Source organism: Diabrotica virgifera, chromosome 7 (genome assembly GCF_917563875.1).
Source record: "Diabrotica virgifera virgifera chromosome 7, PGI_DIABVI_V3a".
Taxonomy (NCBI): Eukaryota; Metazoa; Arthropoda; class Insecta; order Coleoptera; family Chrysomelidae; genus Diabrotica; species Diabrotica virgifera.
This window is the reverse complement of record NC_065449.1, coordinates 208,786,945-208,809,575: the sequence shown is the minus strand read 5'-3', so window position 1 is coordinate 208,809,575 and position 22,631 is coordinate 208,786,945. Positions and strand designations below refer to the sequence as shown.

The 22,631-nt window shown below is 32.4% G+C and overlaps 1 protein-coding gene across 1 annotated transcript; it reads right to left on the bottom strand.

Annotated features, from left to right (window-relative positions):
- Positions 1-17,341: 17,341 nt before the first annotated feature.
- LOC126887932 (uncharacterized) lies at positions 17,342-18,892 on the bottom strand. Its single transcript, XM_050655870.1, has 2 exons — positions 18,647-18,892; positions 17,342-18,592 (listed from the first exon to the last, which is right to left on the bottom strand). The coding sequence occupies exon 2, from the start codon at positions 18,003-18,005 to the stop codon at positions 17,424-17,426; it is 582 nt and encodes a 193-aa protein (XP_050511827.1). The 5' UTR covers positions 18,006-18,592; positions 18,647-18,892; the 3' UTR covers positions 17,342-17,423.
- Between the last annotated feature and the right edge of the window lie 3,739 nt (positions 18,893-22,631).

Genomic DNA, 22,631 nt, shown 5'->3' with positions numbered 1-22,631 from the left:
GAATAGAAATTAAACCAGAGTATTGAGATATTGTTGAGTAGATTGATGACTACAGACCTATCTCACTACTCTCACAAATGTACAAACTCTTTATTAGAATTATAACTAATAGACTATAATAAAATAAAATGGACAGTTACCAGCCAGCTGAACAAGCAAGTTTCAGAAAAGGGTTTAGTACCAGAGATCATCTCCTCACTATGAAAATATTGATAGGAAAAGACCTCAGATACGATAGAAGGACAATATTGTAAAAGCTGCAGGAACTAACTGGAAAAACGCAGCCAAGGACAGACGAAATGGAAAGATTTGGGGAAGGCCTATGTCCAAAGTTGGATAGAAATGGGCTAAAAGAAGAAAGAAGAAGATTGAGATGTTAATTATTCTCTGTCCTTTTATATGGAGTGGAAGCCTGGATAATTACTGACGCAACTGAAAAAAGACAGACCAGCTTTGAGATGAGGTGTAATCGAAGAATGTGGACATAAGTCCCAAACAAAACCGTATGATTACTCCCTATGATCATAGGAATTTTGTTAACTACAAAAAGTGGTTATAAGAAAAAGTGATAAGTAATCTACCTCTTAACAGTGGTCAATGTAATGGTCAATGTACCTTATCATAATACTCAAGGGAATAAGCACCAATATTCACACAAACAATTAGAATAAGATAAGCCTTTTCGAAAAATATTTCTCCTAAGAAGAGAACAAAATCATAGGTACAAAGTTAAAGCATGCAATTCAGTATCTACGTGTAAAGAAATTGTTCAGAATATTGTTTAACAAGTAAAGCAGAAAAAAAAATCAGCATTTTAGATTTAATAAATCTATTGTTCCATGATAACATGTCACCAAAACTATTCAATGCCGTAATGCAGCATCCATTCCAGATGTTAGAACGGGAAAACAGAGGTTTGAATGTCGATGGCGAAAGGCTGAACCACCTACGATTTGCAGATGATATAGTTTTAATAACCGACGACTTAAAGGAAGTCCACCAAATTCTGCAAGAACTACATTGAGTTTCTCAAAAAGTAGGGTTGGAAATAAACTTTGGGAAAACTAAAATGATGACCAATTTAGTACCTAGCGGACCACTGACACTAGAAAACTGCCATATCGATACAGTTTACAAATACATCTATCTGGGCCACGAAATACAAATAAGTAGAGACAACTAAACATGCGAATTATCTAGAAGAATATGGTGCTTACGGTGCTTACTTATGGAGCTGAAACACTGACATTGACTAAAACATCAATAAGGAAATTACAAGTAGCACAACGAAAAATGGAAAGATCCATGCTTGGCCTAACTTTGAGAGACAGAATACAAAATGATGAGTTACGGCGAAGAACTGGAATGAAAGACATCATAAAGCGCATTACGAAGTTGAAGTGGAAATGGTCAGGACACGTCGCAAGACAGAGAGACAACAGATGGACAAGGAAGATCTTAGAGTGGCGGCCAAGGGCGGACAAACGAAGTCGTGGAAGACCACCTACCAGATGGACCGACGATATTAAGAGAATAGCGTCAAACTCGATTGCAGCTGCCCAGGACAGAGAAGTGTGGAGACATCTTGAGGAGGCTTATGTCCGACAGTGGACAAATTTGGCTGTGTGATGATGATAATGATAATTGTTCCATGATTACTACCTTCTTCTTCTTCTTTGAGTACCGTGTCCAAATTTTAGGCGTGGGTACCTTCCTTGACAATTTGCCGAACTGCTCTCGATCTTGCGCTGCAGGTCACAATTCATCTGCTGATGAGCCAGAACATAGACGAAGTTTTTGGAGCTATGAATATTTCTTCCTACCAATTCCTCATCTTCTCTCAATCTTTCCGTTGGGTATTAACTGCAATATCCAGTATCTGCTAGATACCTATCATTATATGCTCCAGATACTCAAGATTTCTCTTTTTTTATCATTTTCGTTAAGTCACCTTCGCCTTGACATATTCTGTTTAAGGGGGTAGGCACAAAATCTTGGTCAAACGCTATTTAAATGCATTCATTTTTTTCGAATCCTGAAAACACTAATAAATATTTTTGAAAAGTTTAAACGCAGAAGATTACATTATTATGGTCGAAAATCACTTAGAATAAACAAAAAGTTTCTTTTGAATGAAATATTTGAAATTAAAAATCACACTAAATTTTCTCTTTTTTTTTAACTTTTTCATTCTGCGTTTAAATTTTCCAAAAATACTTATTAGTTTTCTCAGGATTCGAAAAAAGAATGAATGCGTTTAAATAGTACTGGACCAAGATTTTGCGCCTACCCAGCTATGACTTATATGTTTTAAATAAGTTGAATCCATGAGATTTTAAGCATTCTACGATATGATCACATCTCAAAGGCTTCTAATTTGTTCATACTATTAGCCTTCATGTTCCAGGTTTCACAATCATATAGTAATACAGGATCCCATAACATTTTAGAAACTTGATTCTTAAGCTGATTGTAAGTTCAGCTGAGAATTGCACTGTATAGATCTAAGTTTCATAAATGGTCCTTTTGCAATTTCTATACGAGTTTTAATTTCTTTATCAGGATTTAGTGTCTCGTTTATCCAACATTCTAGATATTTAAAATGGTTAACTTTTGTAATAGGTTCATTGTTGATAATTATTAGTTGCATAGGGCCAACATATTGCTTAATAACTACAAATATCTTTGTCTTTGATCTATTCATGTCAAGTCCGTTATTGGAGCATTCTCTAGTGACTCGATCTACAAGGAATTGAAGATCGACTATAAAAACCTTAAAATGATGTCTACTATAAAAACCTTTAAATCCCCGAGTAAAACAAGGAATAACTCCACCTCTGATGAAGAGTAAATAATTATTTCTCTTATAGATTTTTCTCTTGATAACACATCTAAAAAATGTTTAGATTATTATAATTTCAGTAAACACTTACTATAAACATACATTTGTTAATTATTTTTAATATATTATAATATAATTAAGGATTGCAGATGCCATTTTTTCATAATGCATGTATTAAGACATCAGTAGTTTATAAAACTTCAATCATAACATCCGTTGCGACAGAATTGTTTGAGTCATTTTTTACTTTATCGTACTACATACGTAGTATAATAGATAAAGTTATAGGATCGGGCAAAAGAAAATTTCAGATTTCACTTTTTCTCGACGTTTTGAGTCGCCCTGAATCTAAAAGGCAAAGAAAACATGTCGGAAGAATTTACGTCCGTATGTATGTACGTATTACGTATGTATGTAGGTATGTCGCCACCGTCCAGGAAAAACTACTGGACCAATTTCGATGAAATTCGGTATGAGTAAATTTAAACTAATTTTGTCGAGAAACCAAGCTTTTAAAATAAATCTCTCAAACGGGGGCCTAAATAGAGGGGTTATTTATGGCCCATTTCTGCTAATTTTAACCAAAACAAATGAAACTTGGTGTAAAGTTAACTCATCGATAGGCGAATGGAAATACGGAATTTGACATTTCCAAATTCAAAATGGTAGCCAATATGGCCGAACGCACACCCGGCACATATCCTTACCTATCTAAAAACTTGTTTAAGATAAGGTTAATTTGAAAAGGTCATAATATAGTCTAAAAATGGGACTATAAGGAAAATATTATCGTTTTTTAAAAGAAGTTATGAGTTGCCTATATTTAAGGAACCAAACTTTCACATAATTTTGATCTAGATTTTCTCAAAAATGGCTTCATTCAAGGAATTTGTTTATTTTTTGATATATTTTAGATGCCTTATCGGTTAATTGAATGGCATTAGTTAGATTTCTTAACACTTCACAGAAGGGGAGTTATGAATTTTTTATAAAAAAAATATTCGAGTACCCGTAACTACCTCTGTAATAGGAGGGCCTAAAGAGGCCTCCAGAAAATAAAATTTGAAATTTGGCAGACATATTTTATTATCAATTATCACATTAAATGTTACTCAAAACGTGGCGTCCGGAAATGAAAAAAAAAATCTTTTTTTGGACATATCATGTATCTTTTATATATTTTGAAAGAATATAAAATTACCTTTCCAATGAGATAAAACTCGTTGCTGTAGCTTAAAAACTTGAATATTTACAGTAAATAGAAATTTTGGTATTGAAATGAAATTACATCTAAACTATTAATTTCTCAGAAAAAATGAACTAATTTAAAATGACAGTCTGACTAATATTCTATTGATTTATGCAATAATATATAGGGTGTTTCCCGAAATATGGCATCGAACTGTTTCTCAAAATCTATTGAAAATTTACAAAAATATTTTTATAAAAGTTGCAAGAATTAATGATGTGTAGAACCATAAAATATTTTCAAGTATACAGTGTGTCTCTAAAATATCAAAATAACGAGTAACTTTGTTATTTTTTATAGAATACCATTATCTAGTACTATAATATGATAGTAGATCGGTACTCGAGCGGTGTTTCCGTTCAGCGTTTTTATGTACCTATTTCAAAGAATTTTAAACTAGTTAGCTATCTAGCTCTTAGATAAACAGTAAAACAGTACTGATATACAACGAGACTGTTATATTTAATAACTACATACAGTCAAACCAGCTTATTAGAATACTGGTTATAAGAATATCCAGTTTAATGAAAAGGAATAGAAATTTGAGGTCCCGGAACGTTTCCATTTTCTCCTTAACAAATTAATTCATGTATAGAATACGTTTTAATAAAATAATACCGCTTAATCGAATAACTTGCAGGTAAATTAATAACATTTTAGAACCTAATGTTCACAAGCCAATAGGCCCCCTGACGGTTTAGTAACTGCAAATTTAGCATCCAAATCCAAGGCTCCCTGCCCTACTATTATATTTTATCCATTTGATAAAGACGTTACATGGTCACGTTCGTAAAAAGCACTACGGAGAATTTTGCTTGAAAGAAAAAAAATCGGACGAAGTTGCAGAAGTCAACAGACTTGTTAAAGCAATGGACAGTTTTTAATTTATTATCATGACTGTTATTTTATCTAAGATATTCATTCAGTTAAATACGTCTTCTAAAATATTTCAAGATGAAGAAATATATCTGGAAAAAGTTGTGCAGACTCTAAAAACGAGTAAAGACCATTCACAGAACATTTGAGAAGAGAAGACTACCCGGCTATAAGAAAAGAAGCTACTAATCTTGCTTCTAAATGGCAAGGCTAGTACCCGACAGAGTGAAAAGGCATTTTGATAAATTAGCAGAGGACCATAGCTCTTTTTGATGTGGTAAATGGTCAGATTGCACAACGGTTCAATTTTCTGCAGCACGTAGTTGATACATTTTCATGCATATTTCCTACTGTGCTTGCAAAACTGACAGATGATGAAATTTGCAAAAGAAGTATGAGAATGACATCGGTTCTTGTCTGCCATTGAAATTAATTTCTCCTCGGGAGGGTTGAAAACTGAAATAGCAAACCTAAAAACAATATATGAATTGGCCTGCTTACTAGCCCGATCAGGAAACACAAAATGTTACGAAAACCTCCAAAAAAATAAAGGAAGGATGAAAACGTGGGAACAGGTAGTTGAAATTGTCTATTATTATATAAAAAAAAACTCCGCCTCCGGTAAGTGCTTGGTGGATTGATTAGCTCAGTAAATGCCGGTGCCGGTCCCAAGCCCGGATAAAGGAGGAGGGTTGAGGCGATGGGCTAGCAACTCGTCCCTTGTCAAAAGAAATAAATGCTACAAATTTCGACAAAACGCCTCGGAATGCGGACGGATCAAAACAAAGACGACTAATGCAACGGAAAAGGAAAATGATATTGGCTACATGGAATGTGCAAGGACTTAAAACCAAACAAGCAGAAGTATTCAAAGAATTAGCGGAAAGAAAAATAGATGTATATGTTCTTACCGAAACCAAGAAAAAGGGAAAAGGAAATGAAGAGATATACAAGATATATAATGAGAGTATATACATATCTTCTAGAGTGGAGTGAGCAAAGATAACAGAGCTAAGAGAGGAGTCTCTATTGCTATTCGAAAAAATCTTAAAAATAATATTAAATCGTGGACTGAAGTAAATGAACAACTGCTGATGCTGGAAATGACAAAGAATGGGCACAATATCGTAATTGTCGGAGTGTATGCCCCAAATGAAGATGCAGATCCAGAAAGTAAAGACGATTTCTACGACAAGATGAATGAAATAATCTCTCAAGTTAAAGATAACTGTGAAATCTATGTACAAGGAGATTTAAACGGCAGAGTAGGTAGAGAAGAAAATAATAGAGTCGTAGGAAGATATGGGGAAAAAATAACCAATGACAACGGAATGCGTCTTAGAGATTTTTGTGAAACAATGTCTCTCAATATTATGAATTGATTTTTTCAACATAGAGACATCCACAAATTTACATGGATACAACCTACTAAGAATCTGCGCTCGATAATCGACTATATAATTCAACGTCAAACTTCCCAGCTGAAAACCACTGACGTAAGGGTATACCGTGGATCAGAATGTGGATCCGATCATCGTTTACTTATGGCCAACGTGATAGTTAACTATCGCAAAAACAATAATACTCAGGTACAGAATATAGAAAAGGGACAAGAAGTAAGATCTCATAAATATAACCTAGAAAGCTTGAAAGAAGACTCAACGAAATTTCTATATAAATTACGACTGGCCACAAAATTAAAAAATGTGGGACGAGAAAATATTATAACAGCGGAAGAATTATACCAGCAAATTAAAAAATACATTCATGAGGCTGCAAGTGAAGCTTTGGGGTATAAATACAAACATGAAATAAAAAATACAGAATGGTGGTCGAACAATATGCAAACGTTAGTAAACAAGAAGAAAACTGCTTATCAGAAATGGATGTCAACAAGAAAGGAGGAAGATCACAAGAGATATGCAGCATTAAATCGAGATGTAAAAAGAGAAGTAGTGAAAAGTAAAAATGAGATGTGGGACCGAAAATGCGCAGAAGTGGATAGGTATATGGGTGGAACAAGAGTTGGGCAAGCGTGGAAGGTAATAAAGTCTCTCCAGAGGGAAGGAAAGGAAAAATCTAACATAAAGTTAATAGATCTTAAACAGTGGAAACACCATTATGAGATTTTACTGACAGAAGATAGATGTAAATTCCAAGAGATCGAAATGGAAGAATTACCCGAATATACACAATTAGTTGAGATAACAACCGGAGAGTTAAGCGAAGCCCTCAAAAGATCTAAAAACGGTAAAGCAGCAGGACCTGGAGACATCCCAATTGAGTTGGTAAAGTACGGACCAAACATATTACATGAGATGTTGGTTCAACTATTTAATAAATGCTTAAAAGGACAAAATATCCCTGATGATTGGAATGTTGGATACATCAGCTCAGTATTCAAGAAAGGGGATAAACGCATATGCTCTAATTATAGAGGAATAACTGTTACCAGCTCAGTAGGGAGGTTGTACGGTCGAATAATAAAGAAAAGAATAGAATCAGAATACGAAGTCATGGAAGAACAAAGTGGATTTCGTGCAGGAAGATCGTGCACTGATAATATATTCGTTCTGCAGCAGGTAATAGAAAAACGGAAGGCAAGGAATCTATCTACCCACCTATTGTTTGTAGATTTGGAGAAGGCATACGATACGGTACCTTTGAAAAAACTGTTTCAAATATTGACGAGGTAGGTCTCAGTAGAGAGTATATGGATGCTATCGCAAATATATACAAAAATGCAAGAAGTGTCGTTAAAGAAGGAAACTTTATATCTGAATCATTCCCTATATCAAAGGGGCTTAAACAAGGATGTTGTCTGTCTCCGACTTTATTTAAAATATATATTCAATCATCGCTAGAGCAGTGGAGGAAACAAGTATCCGGAATGGGAATAGACATAGGCAGTGGTAAATGTCTAACAACTTTGTTTTTTGCAGATAATCAGGTAGTCGTAGCGAATGATGAGGAAGACATGGACTATATGTTTAGAAAACTAAAGAAAGAATATGAAAAATGGGGCCTCAATATGAATATGTCAAAGACAGAGTATCTTAAAATAGGGGATGATGAAGAAGATCCAGAGTTAGAAATTAGAACCACGAAAAGATGTAATGAATATAAATATCTCGGATCTATAATATCTAAAGAAGGCACTACCAAAAGAGACATCGAAAAGAGAACGCAGCAGGGCAAAAAAGCGGTAAACATTCTGAGCTCTCTACTGTGGTCTAAAGATATAAGGCAAGAAACGAAATTGACAATCTATCGTACCTTGGTAAAGCCTATTATGACTTATGGGGCAGAAGTTTGGCAGATGACAAAAAAAGATAGGAAAAGAATAGAAGTAGTAGAAATGGATTATCTAAGGAGAGCGTGTGGTATATCTAAAAAAGATCACATCAGGAATGAAGATATTAGAAGGAGGACGCATACTGTATATTCCAGTGTAGATAAAATTGAAACTAGACAACTCGTGTGGTATGGTCACGTGAAACGAATGAATGAAGATAGATGGCCAAAGAAAGCTTTAAATTACATACCACACCAAAGAAGAAGAAGGGGAAGACCTTCAGTTGCCTGGGAAGAAAATGTACGGCACATCATGAAAGATAGAGCCATCAAAGAAGACGAATGGATGGACAGAAAACGATGGCGGTCGAAATGCGAGAAGCGGCAGAGGCTGTAGTAACCTCGCTGATAGATAGATAGATTATATAAAAAGAAGTTTACAATTCTACATCCCCTCCATTATTTTCCTAACTAGTGCGGAAAGTGATACTTTCCCGCATGCGACTGCCGTTGACCCGAACTACGCGATAGCGGAGTTCGGGCAAGCAGTCGAGTGCGGGAAAGACACTTTCCGCATGAGTTAGGAACAATATTTTTTCTACGGCCGTATGTTTGGACAAAAGTCACAACAAATAGAGTTATATCAATTTTTATTTACTAGTAAATACAACAAAATATTTAGTGGAAAAAGAAGAAGGTCTATTTATTGCTTCGTAATATTAAAGATAAATGAGCAATTCGCAGCATTCTGCAAATTTATAACGGATGCAAGCTGATCTTTGAATTGGCACTGTGTATTCTCCCTCGACCTGTGCTCGTTGTGATCACTCGACTTAGATGTAGATGGTTCTAGAGAATCGATACTTAAAATTTTGTTACACACATCTCTTTTTTGCTTTTCAGAGTCTTCTAGGTAACCTTCGCCTAAATAAGTTGTTTTCCAACCTCCTAGACGTTTTATATTTGTAATCGTTTCTCCAGAATCGGCTAGGAAGGCTGCTGATGAGCGTTTGTAGCTGTATCCTGTGTAACGTTCAGGATTGAGCAGATGCAAAAAGGCTGCAATTTCGGAGGGGATTTTTCCAAATGTATTAATTACTACACATTGCACTGTACATTTTCCTTTCTGGTATTTTATAAACAAACGCCGATGAGTTGTGGTTGAAGGTCGTAAACTGACGTATTCTTTGTATAGCTTCAAAAACATTCCATTGTTTATTTCTTCTGAGACAACAAATGATCTCGCAGAGTTGTTTTTCGAGTCCGTAATTTTGACGATTATTAGATTCCCTTTGTCTTTAACATCATCGAGAGTGATTTTCGTAAGTTCGGCTCTACGACAAGCCCCAGATAAATCAAAAATGGTAACTACTTTTATCATAAGATATATCTCGTTTGGTGCGTCTAACATAAATTTGGCTATATCTTCTTTACTAAAAATTTTTGCTTTTTGTGTTCGAAAACCAATATTTTGTTTTTTCAAAAAAGTTGTTAGTTTATAAATCTTACTTATATCAATATTGTGCTTTATTTTCATTAAACTTTTAATCATGGAATAGCGTGACCAAAGTGTATTTTTAAGCACTTTGCTCAATTCTAAAAAGTATGCCAAAAATACTTCCTCTTTATTGCTCCTTACTTTCATGGATTCGCACCAGTTCACAAAATGGAAAAATTGTTTTTGATACCTCTCTTTGGATTTGGCAGGCAACAAATTTAAATTTGCTTCCGCGGCGGCTATCAAGACAGCTTCCGGGATCTCTTCGTCCGATGAATCCATGTATTTTTTTTAAAAATTGCAGCGAAAACACACAAATGCATACGTTGTTTGACAAGGTTGTCAAAATCAAACTTTCAATAAAAGTGGTTACTATGACGACGATAACGGTTTCAATGACGACGATATTCAAAACCATTGTGATTGTCCACTGATTTGACTTATGAATATTATGTCAAAATAATTTTATTTCAAAGAATTTTCGCGTTAATTTCATTAAAACTTGAACACAATAAGATAAATTTGAAATAAATTAGTAAATAGTATCTAAATATTAGTTTATTGCATGTACTAAAATATATTATAATGCCATATTACAAGGTATTCTACTTTCCCGCACTAGTGCGGGAAAGTGCAACTTTCGGAAACAAAGTGCGTGCGGGAAAGTGGTTGTTTAGGCACGACCGTAAAAAAATATTTTATCGGGAGTGAAAAAATATACGTTCAAAATAAGTCCGAAATTGTATAAAATTACTAATTCTAAGTAACTTTTGTTCTATAGTTTTTTGACTAACTTAATACTTTTCGAGTTATTTGCGAGTAAATCTGTTCATTTTTGACAAAAAAACATGTTTTTGGACGGTTTTAGCAGATAACTCAAAAAGTACGTAATTTAGCGAAAAAAATATTCCCAGCAAAAATATAGCTTATAAAAAACTGAAAAAAATGGTGTATGCATGAGGTCTCTAGACCCAGTAGAAGCAGAGTTGTAGCTAATGAAAAGTAGGTTCTTCTTCGTCAAATTCCAAATCGAATATTTAAATTTGAAATAACACAAAAACGGAGCTATTTTCGGGGAAAATCATTACAACTTTTTTAAAGTGTTTAAAAAAAGGTTTATTTTTTTAAAACTTCTAACATTAAAAGTAAGTGAGTTACGCTCAAAATATTACTGGTCTTTTTATATTTTGCTAAAAAAATCGCGAAAATCACCCCCTAATTAGCGTCCCAAATAAAATTGATCATTACCGCTTCACAAGTTACTTTATGTATTGTTTATATTATCATTTGTACAAATATTTTCGACCGTACTGTGTTAAATAGTGATTTTTTGAATAACGGCAATTCGGTCAGATGAAATAAAACTCTATTTGTTCTAGGTCTCAATATTTCGTCACTATTTGGTGACTTCTTCAGGAGAAAACTGTAAATTTATTAAGATTAGATATGGACAAAAGACAAAACATTTCATTACTTACAACTATAAGAGTGATAATTTAAATTCGTTTAACATATTATATTGAACATTGACTTGAGAAATGACTGATGTTATTTTGACATATATTTCGGAGTTATGGTAACTGCAATATATTTTATGTTAATAGAATATTGTCTAATATTGAAAAAAATTTTTTTTTAGTGAATACGTCAAAGTAAACAAGAGAAAGTATTTGCGAAATTTTAAGGTGGAAAGGTAATAGTAGACAAATGAAAAAGGACTTGAAGTATTTTAAATTGACTATAAAATGTAATCGATGGTACGTAATGAGTTAGTGTAAGACTGGTATTCAGAACTTGAATAAAAATAAGGTAGATTCATTGTTAGTAGATTAATTGAGTAATTTGTTTGTATTTTTTAAATTTTGGGAAAGAATGTTATGAATTACTTAGAATATTACAGTAGATATTACTCAAATGGTTAGTGTCAGTCTTATAATTAATTGATTCTGGAGTTTTGTTAATATGTACCATCTCAAGGAAGAGTCGTTTTTTATAGTTGTCAACTTGTTCCAAAATTTTTACATTATTAAAATCAAATTTATGTCCTGTATTTAAGTGGTGATCTACTAAGGCACAACAGTTTTTTTTGATGTTGCAGTCACTTTTATGTTGAGTGACGCGTTGCTTAAGCCACTGTTTACTTTGACCAATATAACAACCTTGACATTCAATGCAATTTATTTTGTAAATTATGTTGCTCTTTAATGTATTTGGAGTATTAGCTTTAGTTTTTGAGAACAACATTGAATTTAGAAGTTGATTGTACTTAACTAATTTGATGTTGGGAAAAATTTTGAAAAGTGGGACAATCTGGTCTGTTAAATTTTGGACATAAGGTATTTTTTTGTAAATAACTGGCTGTGGATTATTAATCAAAGGTCTATTAGATGAGTTGGTGTTATAAATAAGTTTTTTTAAAATGTGTTTTGGGTAGCCATTGTTCAAAAACATTTCAAAAAGTTTAATAAACTTTTTGAAATGTTTTTGAACAATGGCTACCCAAAACACATTTTAAAAAAACTTATTTATAACACCAACTCATCTAATAGACCTTTGATTAATAATCCACAGCCAGTTATTTACAAAAAAATACCTTATGTCCAAAATTTAACAGACCAGATTGTCCCACTTTTCAAAATTTTTCCCAACATCAAATTAGTTAAGTACAATCAACTTCTAAATTCAATGTTGTTCTCAAAAACTAAAGCTAATACTCCAAATACATTAAAGAGCAACATAATTTACAAAATAAATTGCATTGAATGTCAAGGTTGTTATATTGGTCAAAGTAAACAGTGGCTTAAGCAACGCGTCACTCAACATAAAAGTGACTGCAACATCAAAAAAAACTGTTGTGCCTTAGTAGATCACCACTTAAATACAGGACATAAATTTGATTTTAATAATGTAAAAATTTTGGAACAAGTTGACAACTATAAAAAACGACTCTTCCTTGAGATGGTACATATTAACAAAACTCCAGAATCAATTAATTATAAGACTGACACTAACCATTTGAGTAATATCTACTGTAATATTCTAAGTAATTCATAACATTCTTTCCCAAAATTTAAAAAATACAAACAAATTACTCAATTAATCTACTAACAATGAATCTACCTTATTTTTATTCAAGTTCTGAATACCAGTCTTACACTAACTCATTACGTACCATCGATTACATTTTATAGTCAATTTAAAATACTTCAAGTCCTTTTTCATTTGTCTACTATTACCTTTCCACCTTAAAATTTCGCAAATACTTTCTCTTGTTTACTTTGACGTATTCACTAAAAAAAAATTTTTTTCAATATTAGACAATATTCTATTAACATAAAATATATTGCAGTTACCATAACTCCGAAATATATGTCAAAATAACATCAGTCATTTCTCAAGTCAATGTTCAATATAATATGTTAAACGAATTTAAATTATCACTCTTATAGTTGTAAGTAATGAAATGTTTTGTCTTTTGTCCATATCTAATCTTAATAAATTTACAGTTTTCTCCTGAAGAAGTCACCAAATAGTGACGAAATATTGAGACCTAGAACAAATAGAGTTTTATTTCATCTGACCGAATTGCCGTTATTCAAAAAATCACTGTTTATATTATCTATAAGTTTCATTGGTTCAAGTGCTCATTTTTGAAAAAAATTGGATTTAAAATAAAACATTTTTTTTATTTTGAATAAAATGGAATTTTTTATGGAACTTAAAAATTATTAGTAATACCAAAAATCTCAAAGAGTAATAAAATGTTCGTTTTGCTTTTCTGAATATTTTTGATTTTTTGTTTTCTTGTTAGACAAAAATTGGTTATGCTATGGGTGTTCAAAATTTGCCTAAACCCGTGATTAGCTACGCGTTCAAGCCATTTTAACTACAGCTTTTTCAAAAATAAGCACTTTGAACCGATGAAATGATAAAATTTATTTGTGATGCTAATTAGGGGGTGATTCTCGCGATTTTTTTTTTTAATAAAAGGGACCAACAATGTTTTGACATTTTTTTTAATGTTAGAAGTTTTTTTTTAACAAAAATAAACCTTTTTTCAAAACACTTTAAAAAAGTTGAAAGGAATTTTTCCCGAAAAGTTCTTTGGGTTATTTCACATTGAAATATTCGATTTGGAATTTGACAAAGAAGAACCTACTTTTAATTAGATACAACTCTGCTTGTACTGGGTCTACAGACCTCAAGCATACACCATTTTTTTCAATTTTTTATAAGCTATATTTTTTTTACAATATTTTTTTCAACAAAATACTCACTTTTTGAGTTATTTCCGAAAAACCGTCCAAAAACATATTTTTTTTTGTTAAAAATAAATTTTCACTCGCAAATAACTCGAAAAGTATTGACTTAGCGAAAAAACTCTATAGAACAAAAGTTGTTTAGAATAGGTCATTTTATCATGTCCAATTCTGGTCTTATTTTGAATGTATATTTTTCACCTTCAAGAGGGGCTATTCCCCTCCATTTTTGTAAAATGGAGATGTAGAATTGTAAACTTTTTCTTATATAATAATACAGTTCGATACACTATCTTCAAGTTATCCTGAAATACTGACTGCCTACTCTTATTTTTGATGTTGCCTCTTTTGGTTACATCAGCTGAAATATCATGTTCATTATTAAAGCGAATTAACTCAGAGGAAGCTGCCCAACTTGACAGGAGGAAAATGTTGTGTTTTATTTATTTTAATGCGTATTTCATTTGAATCCGGACCCGTTCTGCTGGGGTATTTCACCTTGGAGGCAATACCCCCAGACCCCCGGAAGGCACCGAAAATGCCTAGAACCGCTCATGGGGGGCCCTTAGGGCCAATTTCTCATATCGAGTTCAACTCCAGTTTAACCTGAACTTTTAGTAAACGTCAGTTTAAAGTCAAAATCGTCTTTCTCAATTCCCGTTCAACCGATGGCAGTTTAAACTTGAACGATGCTTGAACGGTGGAATTCGGCCGTTCAAAGATTTCAGAACTCAGTTCAGATGATTTCATGGACTACGCATGCGTTGTATTAACACGAAACGCTGTCATAATATAAATACTGGGTTGGGCTAAAGAATGGAACCAAGCAAATATCTTCGAAACGAAAAGAACAATTTTTTTGAAACTTTGCATGCAAGTACAGTGACGCAAAACGCATCTGTTGCTATACTTTTTGTTACTAGTTCACTTCCGGTTTCACCGGAAATATCCTTAACTTATTTATTTTAAATGGTAAACCCTGTATATTTTTGCAGATTTTGAAAGAACTTATTTTTTTTAATTCATACATACCAAATTTGGAAGAAAAAAATAGTTAAAAAGTGTCTGTAGATAATTTTTTGTATTAAAAATAAACGAGTACTACCATCCATACTATAGACTAAAACTATTGTTGTATTTATTTGAATTTAGCATAGTAGGTAACTGTTACTGAACTAATTGACAGAAATAAGTTTTATTCAAAATGGTTCATTTAAGTGAAAGAGATCGCATTGAAATATTAATGATAATCGGTCATGGTGATCGTGTTAGAACTCATGACGAGGTGTGTAATATTTTTAATGAATTGCATCCTGAAAGAAATCCTATATCACGTTCAACGGTTACTAAAACATTGAAACGTTTTAATGCAGCTGGGATAGTCAAAAATTTGCCAAAAACTGGAAGACCACGGACTGCAACGAACGAAGTTATTAAACAAAATATTGCAATTGATTTAGAGGAATCACCTCAAACTTCCACAACAAATTTGGCACTAAACCATGGAATAAGTCAACGATCTGTAAGGAGAATATTGAAAATGGAAAAATATCATCCGTATAAGATACAATTGGTTCAAGAATTGTCAGATGATGATTTTGACCGACGGCTAGAGTTTTGCGAACGAATGATGGACATTTGTAACAATGACGAACATTTTGCAAGTAATGTAGTGTTTTCCGATGAGGCAACTTTTTGCTTAAATGGAACCGTTAACCGCCATAACTGTAGGTATTGGTCGAATGAGAATCCTCGTTGGATTATTGAAGCACATACCCAACATCCACCAAAGTTAAATGTTTGGATGGGAATTGTTCAAAATAGACTAATAGGCCCTTTTTTCATAGACGGAAATTTGAATGGTGACAAGTATTTAAATTTACTAAATAACCAAATTATTCCTGCACTTCAACAGAATGGCCAGTTACCACAAAATTTTTGGTTTCAACAAGATGGAGCGCCTCCCCACTATGATCGACGGGTTAGGGATTTTTTGGATATGAATTTTCCAAATCAATGGATTGGACGTAGAGGATTCCTAGAGTGGCCAGCTCGTTCTCCCGACCTCAACCCGTTAGATTTTTTTCTTTGGGGTTATCTAAAATCACGGGTTTACGTTAATAGACCAACATGCTTGCAGGATTTGAGACAGAGAATAATTCATGAATGTGATCTAATACGTGGAGAAATTCTGGAAAGAGTGACTCAAGAATTTATTTATAGGCTTGCACGTTGTCAAGAGGTGAATGGCGGGCATTTTCAACATTTGAAATGATTTTTTTTTATTTTTGTTATCATTGGTCTAACGTAAATAAATTAACCTATTTTTTAACTGTAAAGAGATTTATTTCTTGTTTTAATAGTTTTTTCTTCCAAACTTGGTATTTATGAATTACAAATAATAAGTTATTTCAAAATCTGCAAAAATATACAGGGTGTCCCATTTAAAATAAATAAGTTAAGGGTATTTACGGTGAAACCGGAAGTGAACTAGTAACAAAAAGTATAGCAACAGATGCGTTTTGCGTCACTGTACTTGTATGCAAAGTTTCAAAAATATTGTTCTTTTCGTTTCAAAGATATTTGCTTGGTTCCATTCTTTAGCCCAACTCTGTATATCCTATTTTATTATATTAAGCCTAACGATAAATGATAACATTATTTGTGTTTTTATAATATTTATTTATAATTATTAAAATGACTATTTGACCATAAATACTTAAATTTAACTTTATTCAAAAACAGCATAAAAAAGGTAGTTCAAAATGGCGACAGTTTTTTGCCTTTTGCCATCTATTGGCATTTCTCGAAAGCTGTAGAACGAGCACTGACATCAACGCGCAATGAGAAATGCATTCCAAACAGAACCGGAGATCACCCGTGAACCCGGTTCAACTGAACCATAGATTAACGCAGGTATGAGAAATCGACCCTTAAAGTGGTTTGCAGGGGAGCCCAAAATTTGTAGATCCCGGCCTGTACTGAGCAAAGAACTACTCACAGGAAAAAGTGGAATCGTATTGATTAGATACATCAGATACTTATATATTTAATATCGTCGTCGTCGCGGCAAAAGTCATTAAGTCCAAAATAAGAGATCTGAGAAAACGAACATTTTAGTTGTAATTGTTGTCTAAAATTCATCCTTATAATAGTCAAGGAAATTACCGATGCAACTGTACAAGTCTAGTAATTCTTTGAGATGTGAATACACTATGTTATTTGAAATCAATGTTACTTATTTGGTAAAAAAAAATTTAATGGACTTAGTGATTTCTGGAAAGTTGGTAAAAGGTAAAGTTGGTGAATTAGTTAAACACATTATGAGCATTATTTATTACTTAAATTAAAGTAACTCACTAAAATAAAGACATTTATAGAAATGAAAACAAAAATTCAATGAGTTTAGATCCGCTGTTCGTCTTCGCTTCCCTCTGATTCACTATTGCTATAAATACTGGGCTCAGAATTTCTGTCAATAACTGATTTTGAGGTTGGCAGAGACGAATACCAAGCATGGAACTCCGAAGGAATAACGTCGGTAGTGCATAATTTCTGTAAATCATTAAATTTTGCTAACGAAATTAGACGCATACCTAGGTAAGCCTGTTGAAGTGATAGGGAGGCTTCTGTTGGAGGTCTTCCTCTTCCATAAATACTAAGTTCAAAGTAGGGACCGTAGTGCTCGTAGCGATATTTGATGGTTCCTGGATATTCCCTCTCCACTCTGAAACATTTTATTTGCAACCACCTAACTTTTTCACCAGATTTACTTAGTTTTGTGTTTTTTAACATATTTTTCGCAAGTAGTTTCCAGTTAATAAAATCTGAATATTGTAGCTCATGGACTATATAAGGGTCCTTCTTTTTGATGCCTCGTTTAGATCTAGCTTTGACAAAAATATTTTTCCAGTCATGAAGCGTGTGTACTGCTACATACTTTTTTTCTCTCTCGATAGCGCTATGCATACTGTCGCATTCCATCATCGTATGTCCTGACTCTAGAACCTTCTGCTGGAGAACACAGATAACACATGAACAAAATAATACATAATTGCGATGCCAAATTGGTTCCTATAGTTTGCCCCCCATGAGTAGTCGCAATTTCTAAGCTCCCTCTGGCAACATTAAGTTTAGTCCAGGTAAAACAGTGTGCATTATTTGGGGGAGCTCCTTCATAAATGCCTAAATTAAAGGCAGATAATTTTCTACTGTAGTATAAGGGTGATACATCACTACTTTTGGCCACATTTGCCACATTCTTATCGAGGCTGTTGTCTTCTTGGTGTATGTAATTTTACATTCTGTAAAATGAAATTTTTTTTTTCGATTATACGATTCAAGTTCCCAGTACGTGGAACACAATTGCATCCTTTCTTCTTCACTAAAATTGTCTGTGCAGTGAAATCTGCAACGAGAACAGTTTACACGTTGCGGAGTTTTTGGTGGGAATTCTCCTTCTTTTGTAACATACAATTTACCCAGGTTCCTACGTTTTTTTATTAAATGACGCTTCCACTGAGACTTATCTCTTTTACTCCATCGACTTCTTTTCCTGCATGTCTCTTGCACTTCTACAAAAAAGTCAAGTTAAGAATTTTTTATTTCATAAAGAATCATATAACTACCGTAATCATATGTAGAATTAGAGTCTTCCTCTTCTAGATTGCATTTTCGATTTGTTTATTAGCACTTCTCTATAGAACAATTCGTAAAAAATAATTTACAAAATATTCTTTACTCCTAAAAAACACAACAATTACGATCTGCACAAATCAATATGTACTCACACTACAGTCGGAAAAATGAAAGATTACCCATGAACGATCACATCAATCACTTATTTTGTATCTGCTGTCTTCTTTTATAAATAACAAACGTTTTCTATAGAGACAGGAAATACAAAATAACTGATTGATACTATGGTTCATTAACTGATACTCTTTACTAGTATCTGTCGCATCGTAATCCAATTAATGTCCAGTTAGTGACTTCTGCCTGATAACAAAATGGTAATTTTTGACTTAAGTATATTCAGTGCTTTAGGCAGCCAACTCTACGTGCTTTGTAGGACTTCGTTATATCTGCCAGACTATGAAAATTGATATTGTGAATCGATCAGTACACCCAATTTTGGCAAAAATGGACTTGGAGTGAGTTTTGCCGTGACGACGACGATATTTTTCTTCCATTTTATCTAAAAAAGAATTCCATTTTAAAACCTTTAGTTATTCAAACATTATACTGGCGTATTTTGTACGCCAGATATAAGAATTCTACTGCAAATATATTTAAAAATTTAATTTTTGACTTTGTTTATCTCTCTAACCTATCACTGGAATGTGCTTTATAATTTGGTTTTAGTTTCGTTATAATCAGCGTTCTGGGAAGATCGTAATTTACAGTTTAGTATTTGTTGTTTCCTGTGGTGGACAATATACGCCATGATTATATTAATATAAGTAGTAATATAAGCTCATATTTCAATTGTTTTTTAGTCATTATGGCACAAAATATATTTTTCCGCAAATCGCCAGGAAATTTTGACATTCCTGTCAAAATTTCTTGAAGAAAAAGTCAGGACTTCCTTACTGTAAGGAAATGTCATTTCCTTACTGTAAGGAAATGATATTTCCGTAGAGTTGTTAGTGTTCTATTTATAAGCGTCAAGTTTGACAATTCAACCTCAATACGTTTCCATAGTAACCCAAGTAATTTTATTAGGAATTTCAAAGCACCATTTATTTGGGAATAAAATTATCGCGTTTTTTTTAAATCAATCAATATCTGTCGAATTTTAAACGATTTGCGGAAAAATAGTATGTTTACCTCGTAGGAAAAGCCACATTCCTGGACTCTGTGTTGCTAAGTCTCGGCTTGCGCCTCGACTTAGCAATCTTCACAGTCGTCCAGGAATGTTAAGCTTTTCCTACCCGGTAAACAATGTACTATTTCTTTATAAACAATACTTTTTCTCCTGTAAAAAATCACATTTCAAAAAAATTTTTATTAGTAATTTTATTTATCATGGAATCCAGTTATTCCATGATTGCAGTTATAAATCCCAACTGGCTTACTGAGAAGGAACTCCAAGTATTCACTGATGCTGAATAAGGTTTATAACAAACAACTAAGTGTATTTTTTCAAAAAAAAATAAACAAATATTCTGTTTGTAAGTGTATTTTCTTGTGGCGTAGAAAGTACGCCACGCGTGTAGTTATGTTATAACTTGATGCGCGGGTAGTTAAAGGTTAAAACGCCACAAAATCTTTACCATGAACAAAATTTATTTAGCAAAATTGCGTAATTTAATATAAACTACATAAATAATGATAGCATACGAATACGTTTTTATGATCTATATAAAACATATTGATGTATTTATTAAATTTATAAATACATAAATAGTTATGTGTAATATTAATATATATAGTGAGGGGCAAAATTGTGCAATCAATTTATTTTCTCAAGAATGGGCGGTTTTGGAGATAAATCCCGAAACATGTGGATTTTTTTTTAGTTATAATTTTTTTGCGTATATTATACTAGTATAATATATTATAGTATAATATACTATATTATATATATATATATATATATATATATATATATATATATATATATATATATATATATATATATATATAGAGTAATGTTTGAATAACGGCAATTCGGTCAGTTGAAAGAAAACTCTATTTGTTTTAAGTCTCAATATTTCGTCACTATTTGGTGACTTCTTCAGGAGAAAACTGCAAATTTATTAATATTAGACATGGACAAACTTAAATATTTCGATACTTACAACTATAAGAGTAAAAATTTAAATTTCTTTAACATTATTTTGAAAATTGATTTAGAAAATGACAGATTTTATTTTGACTTATTGGGGAGTTATGGTAACTGCAATATATTTTATATTAATAGAATGTTATCTGATATATACCATTTTTAGTGAATAGGTCAAAGTAAAAAAGGAAATTATACATTTACGAAATTTTAAGGTGGAAAGGTAATAGTAGAAAACTAAGAAAGGACCTAGAGTAAGTTAAATTGATTTATAAAATGTAATTGATGGTACTTCATGAGTTAGTGTAAGACTGGTATTTAGAAATTTAAATAAAATTGAGGTAGATTAACTATTAGAAGATAAATTGGGTAATTTGTTTATTTAAATGTTATGTTTATAATAATACATAACATTTAAATAAACAAATTACCCAATTTATCTTCTAATAGTTAATCTACCCCAATTTTATTTAAATTTCTAAATACCAGTCTTACACTAACTCATGAAGTACCATCAATTACATTTTATAAATCAATTTAACTTACTCTAGGTCCTTTCTTAGTTTTCTACTATTACCTTTCTAGCTTAAAATTTCGTAAATGTATAATTTCCTTTTTTACTTTGACCTATTCACTAAAAATGGTATATATCAGATAACATTCTATTAATATAAAATATATTGCAGTTACCATAACTCCCCAATAAGTCAAAATAAAATCTGTCATTTTCTAAATCAATTTTCAAAATAATGTTAAAGAAATTTAAATTTTTACTCTTATAGTTGTAAGTATCGAAATATTTAAGTTTGTCCATGTCTAATATTAATAAATTTGCAGTTTTCTCCTGAAGAAGTCACCAAATAGTGACGAAATATTGAGACTTAAAACAAATAGAGTTTTCTTTCAACTGACCGAATTGCCGTTATTCAAACATTACTATTTAACACAGTACGGTCGATAATATTTGTACAAATATATATATATATATATATATATATATATATATATATATATATATATATATACAGAACTGGATTCGAAATCCGATGTATTTATCGACCGTGCAAGTATATTCTATAACACTATAAAACAGTGTTGAAATTATCGGGAATTGCGGTCTGTGGCTTAGATTGAAACTACATTTAATTCTGTTGAATTCGATATTTCGATGAGTATTTATTAATTTTTCATCTTCATCAGGAACAAAGAATTGTTGTAGGTATGTTATATAAGGCAATTTAACTTAAAGCTATGCATGTCGTTTCACGAGAACGTCGAGGGCGGCACTGAGTCAGGTATCTTTTCTCACATGTGTTAAGGGTCAAAAGTTCCAATATCGAGCCATCTGTTTAATATTCTGCTATTTTTCGAATTTTAAAACATTGCAGTAAATTTCGCTTAATCTACTTGTGTCTGATTTGTAATTAATTGAACGTTTATTACTGTTTATGTGGTACATCTCGAGGAACAATCTTTTCTTATAATTGCTTTCTGAATCTAAGATCTTGATATCTGACAAATTAAATTGGTGTCCTGTTGTTATGGAATGGTGTGCTGCTGCACAAGTATTTTTGTGTGTTTTACAATCACTTTTGTGCTGCGTTATTCTTTGTTTCAGCCATTGCGATGTTTGTCCTATATACTGCCCATCACATTCGAGACAAGAAAGTTGATAGATGATATGACTCTGATTTAGAAGCGGTGTCTGGTCTTTAAGCTTCGAGAATAAGCTGTAGTTGGATATGCTATTGTATTTCGCTATTTTGATTTTAGGAATTCCGTTCAGCAGCTTGATTATATTGTTGGTTAAGCCATTTATGAAGGGT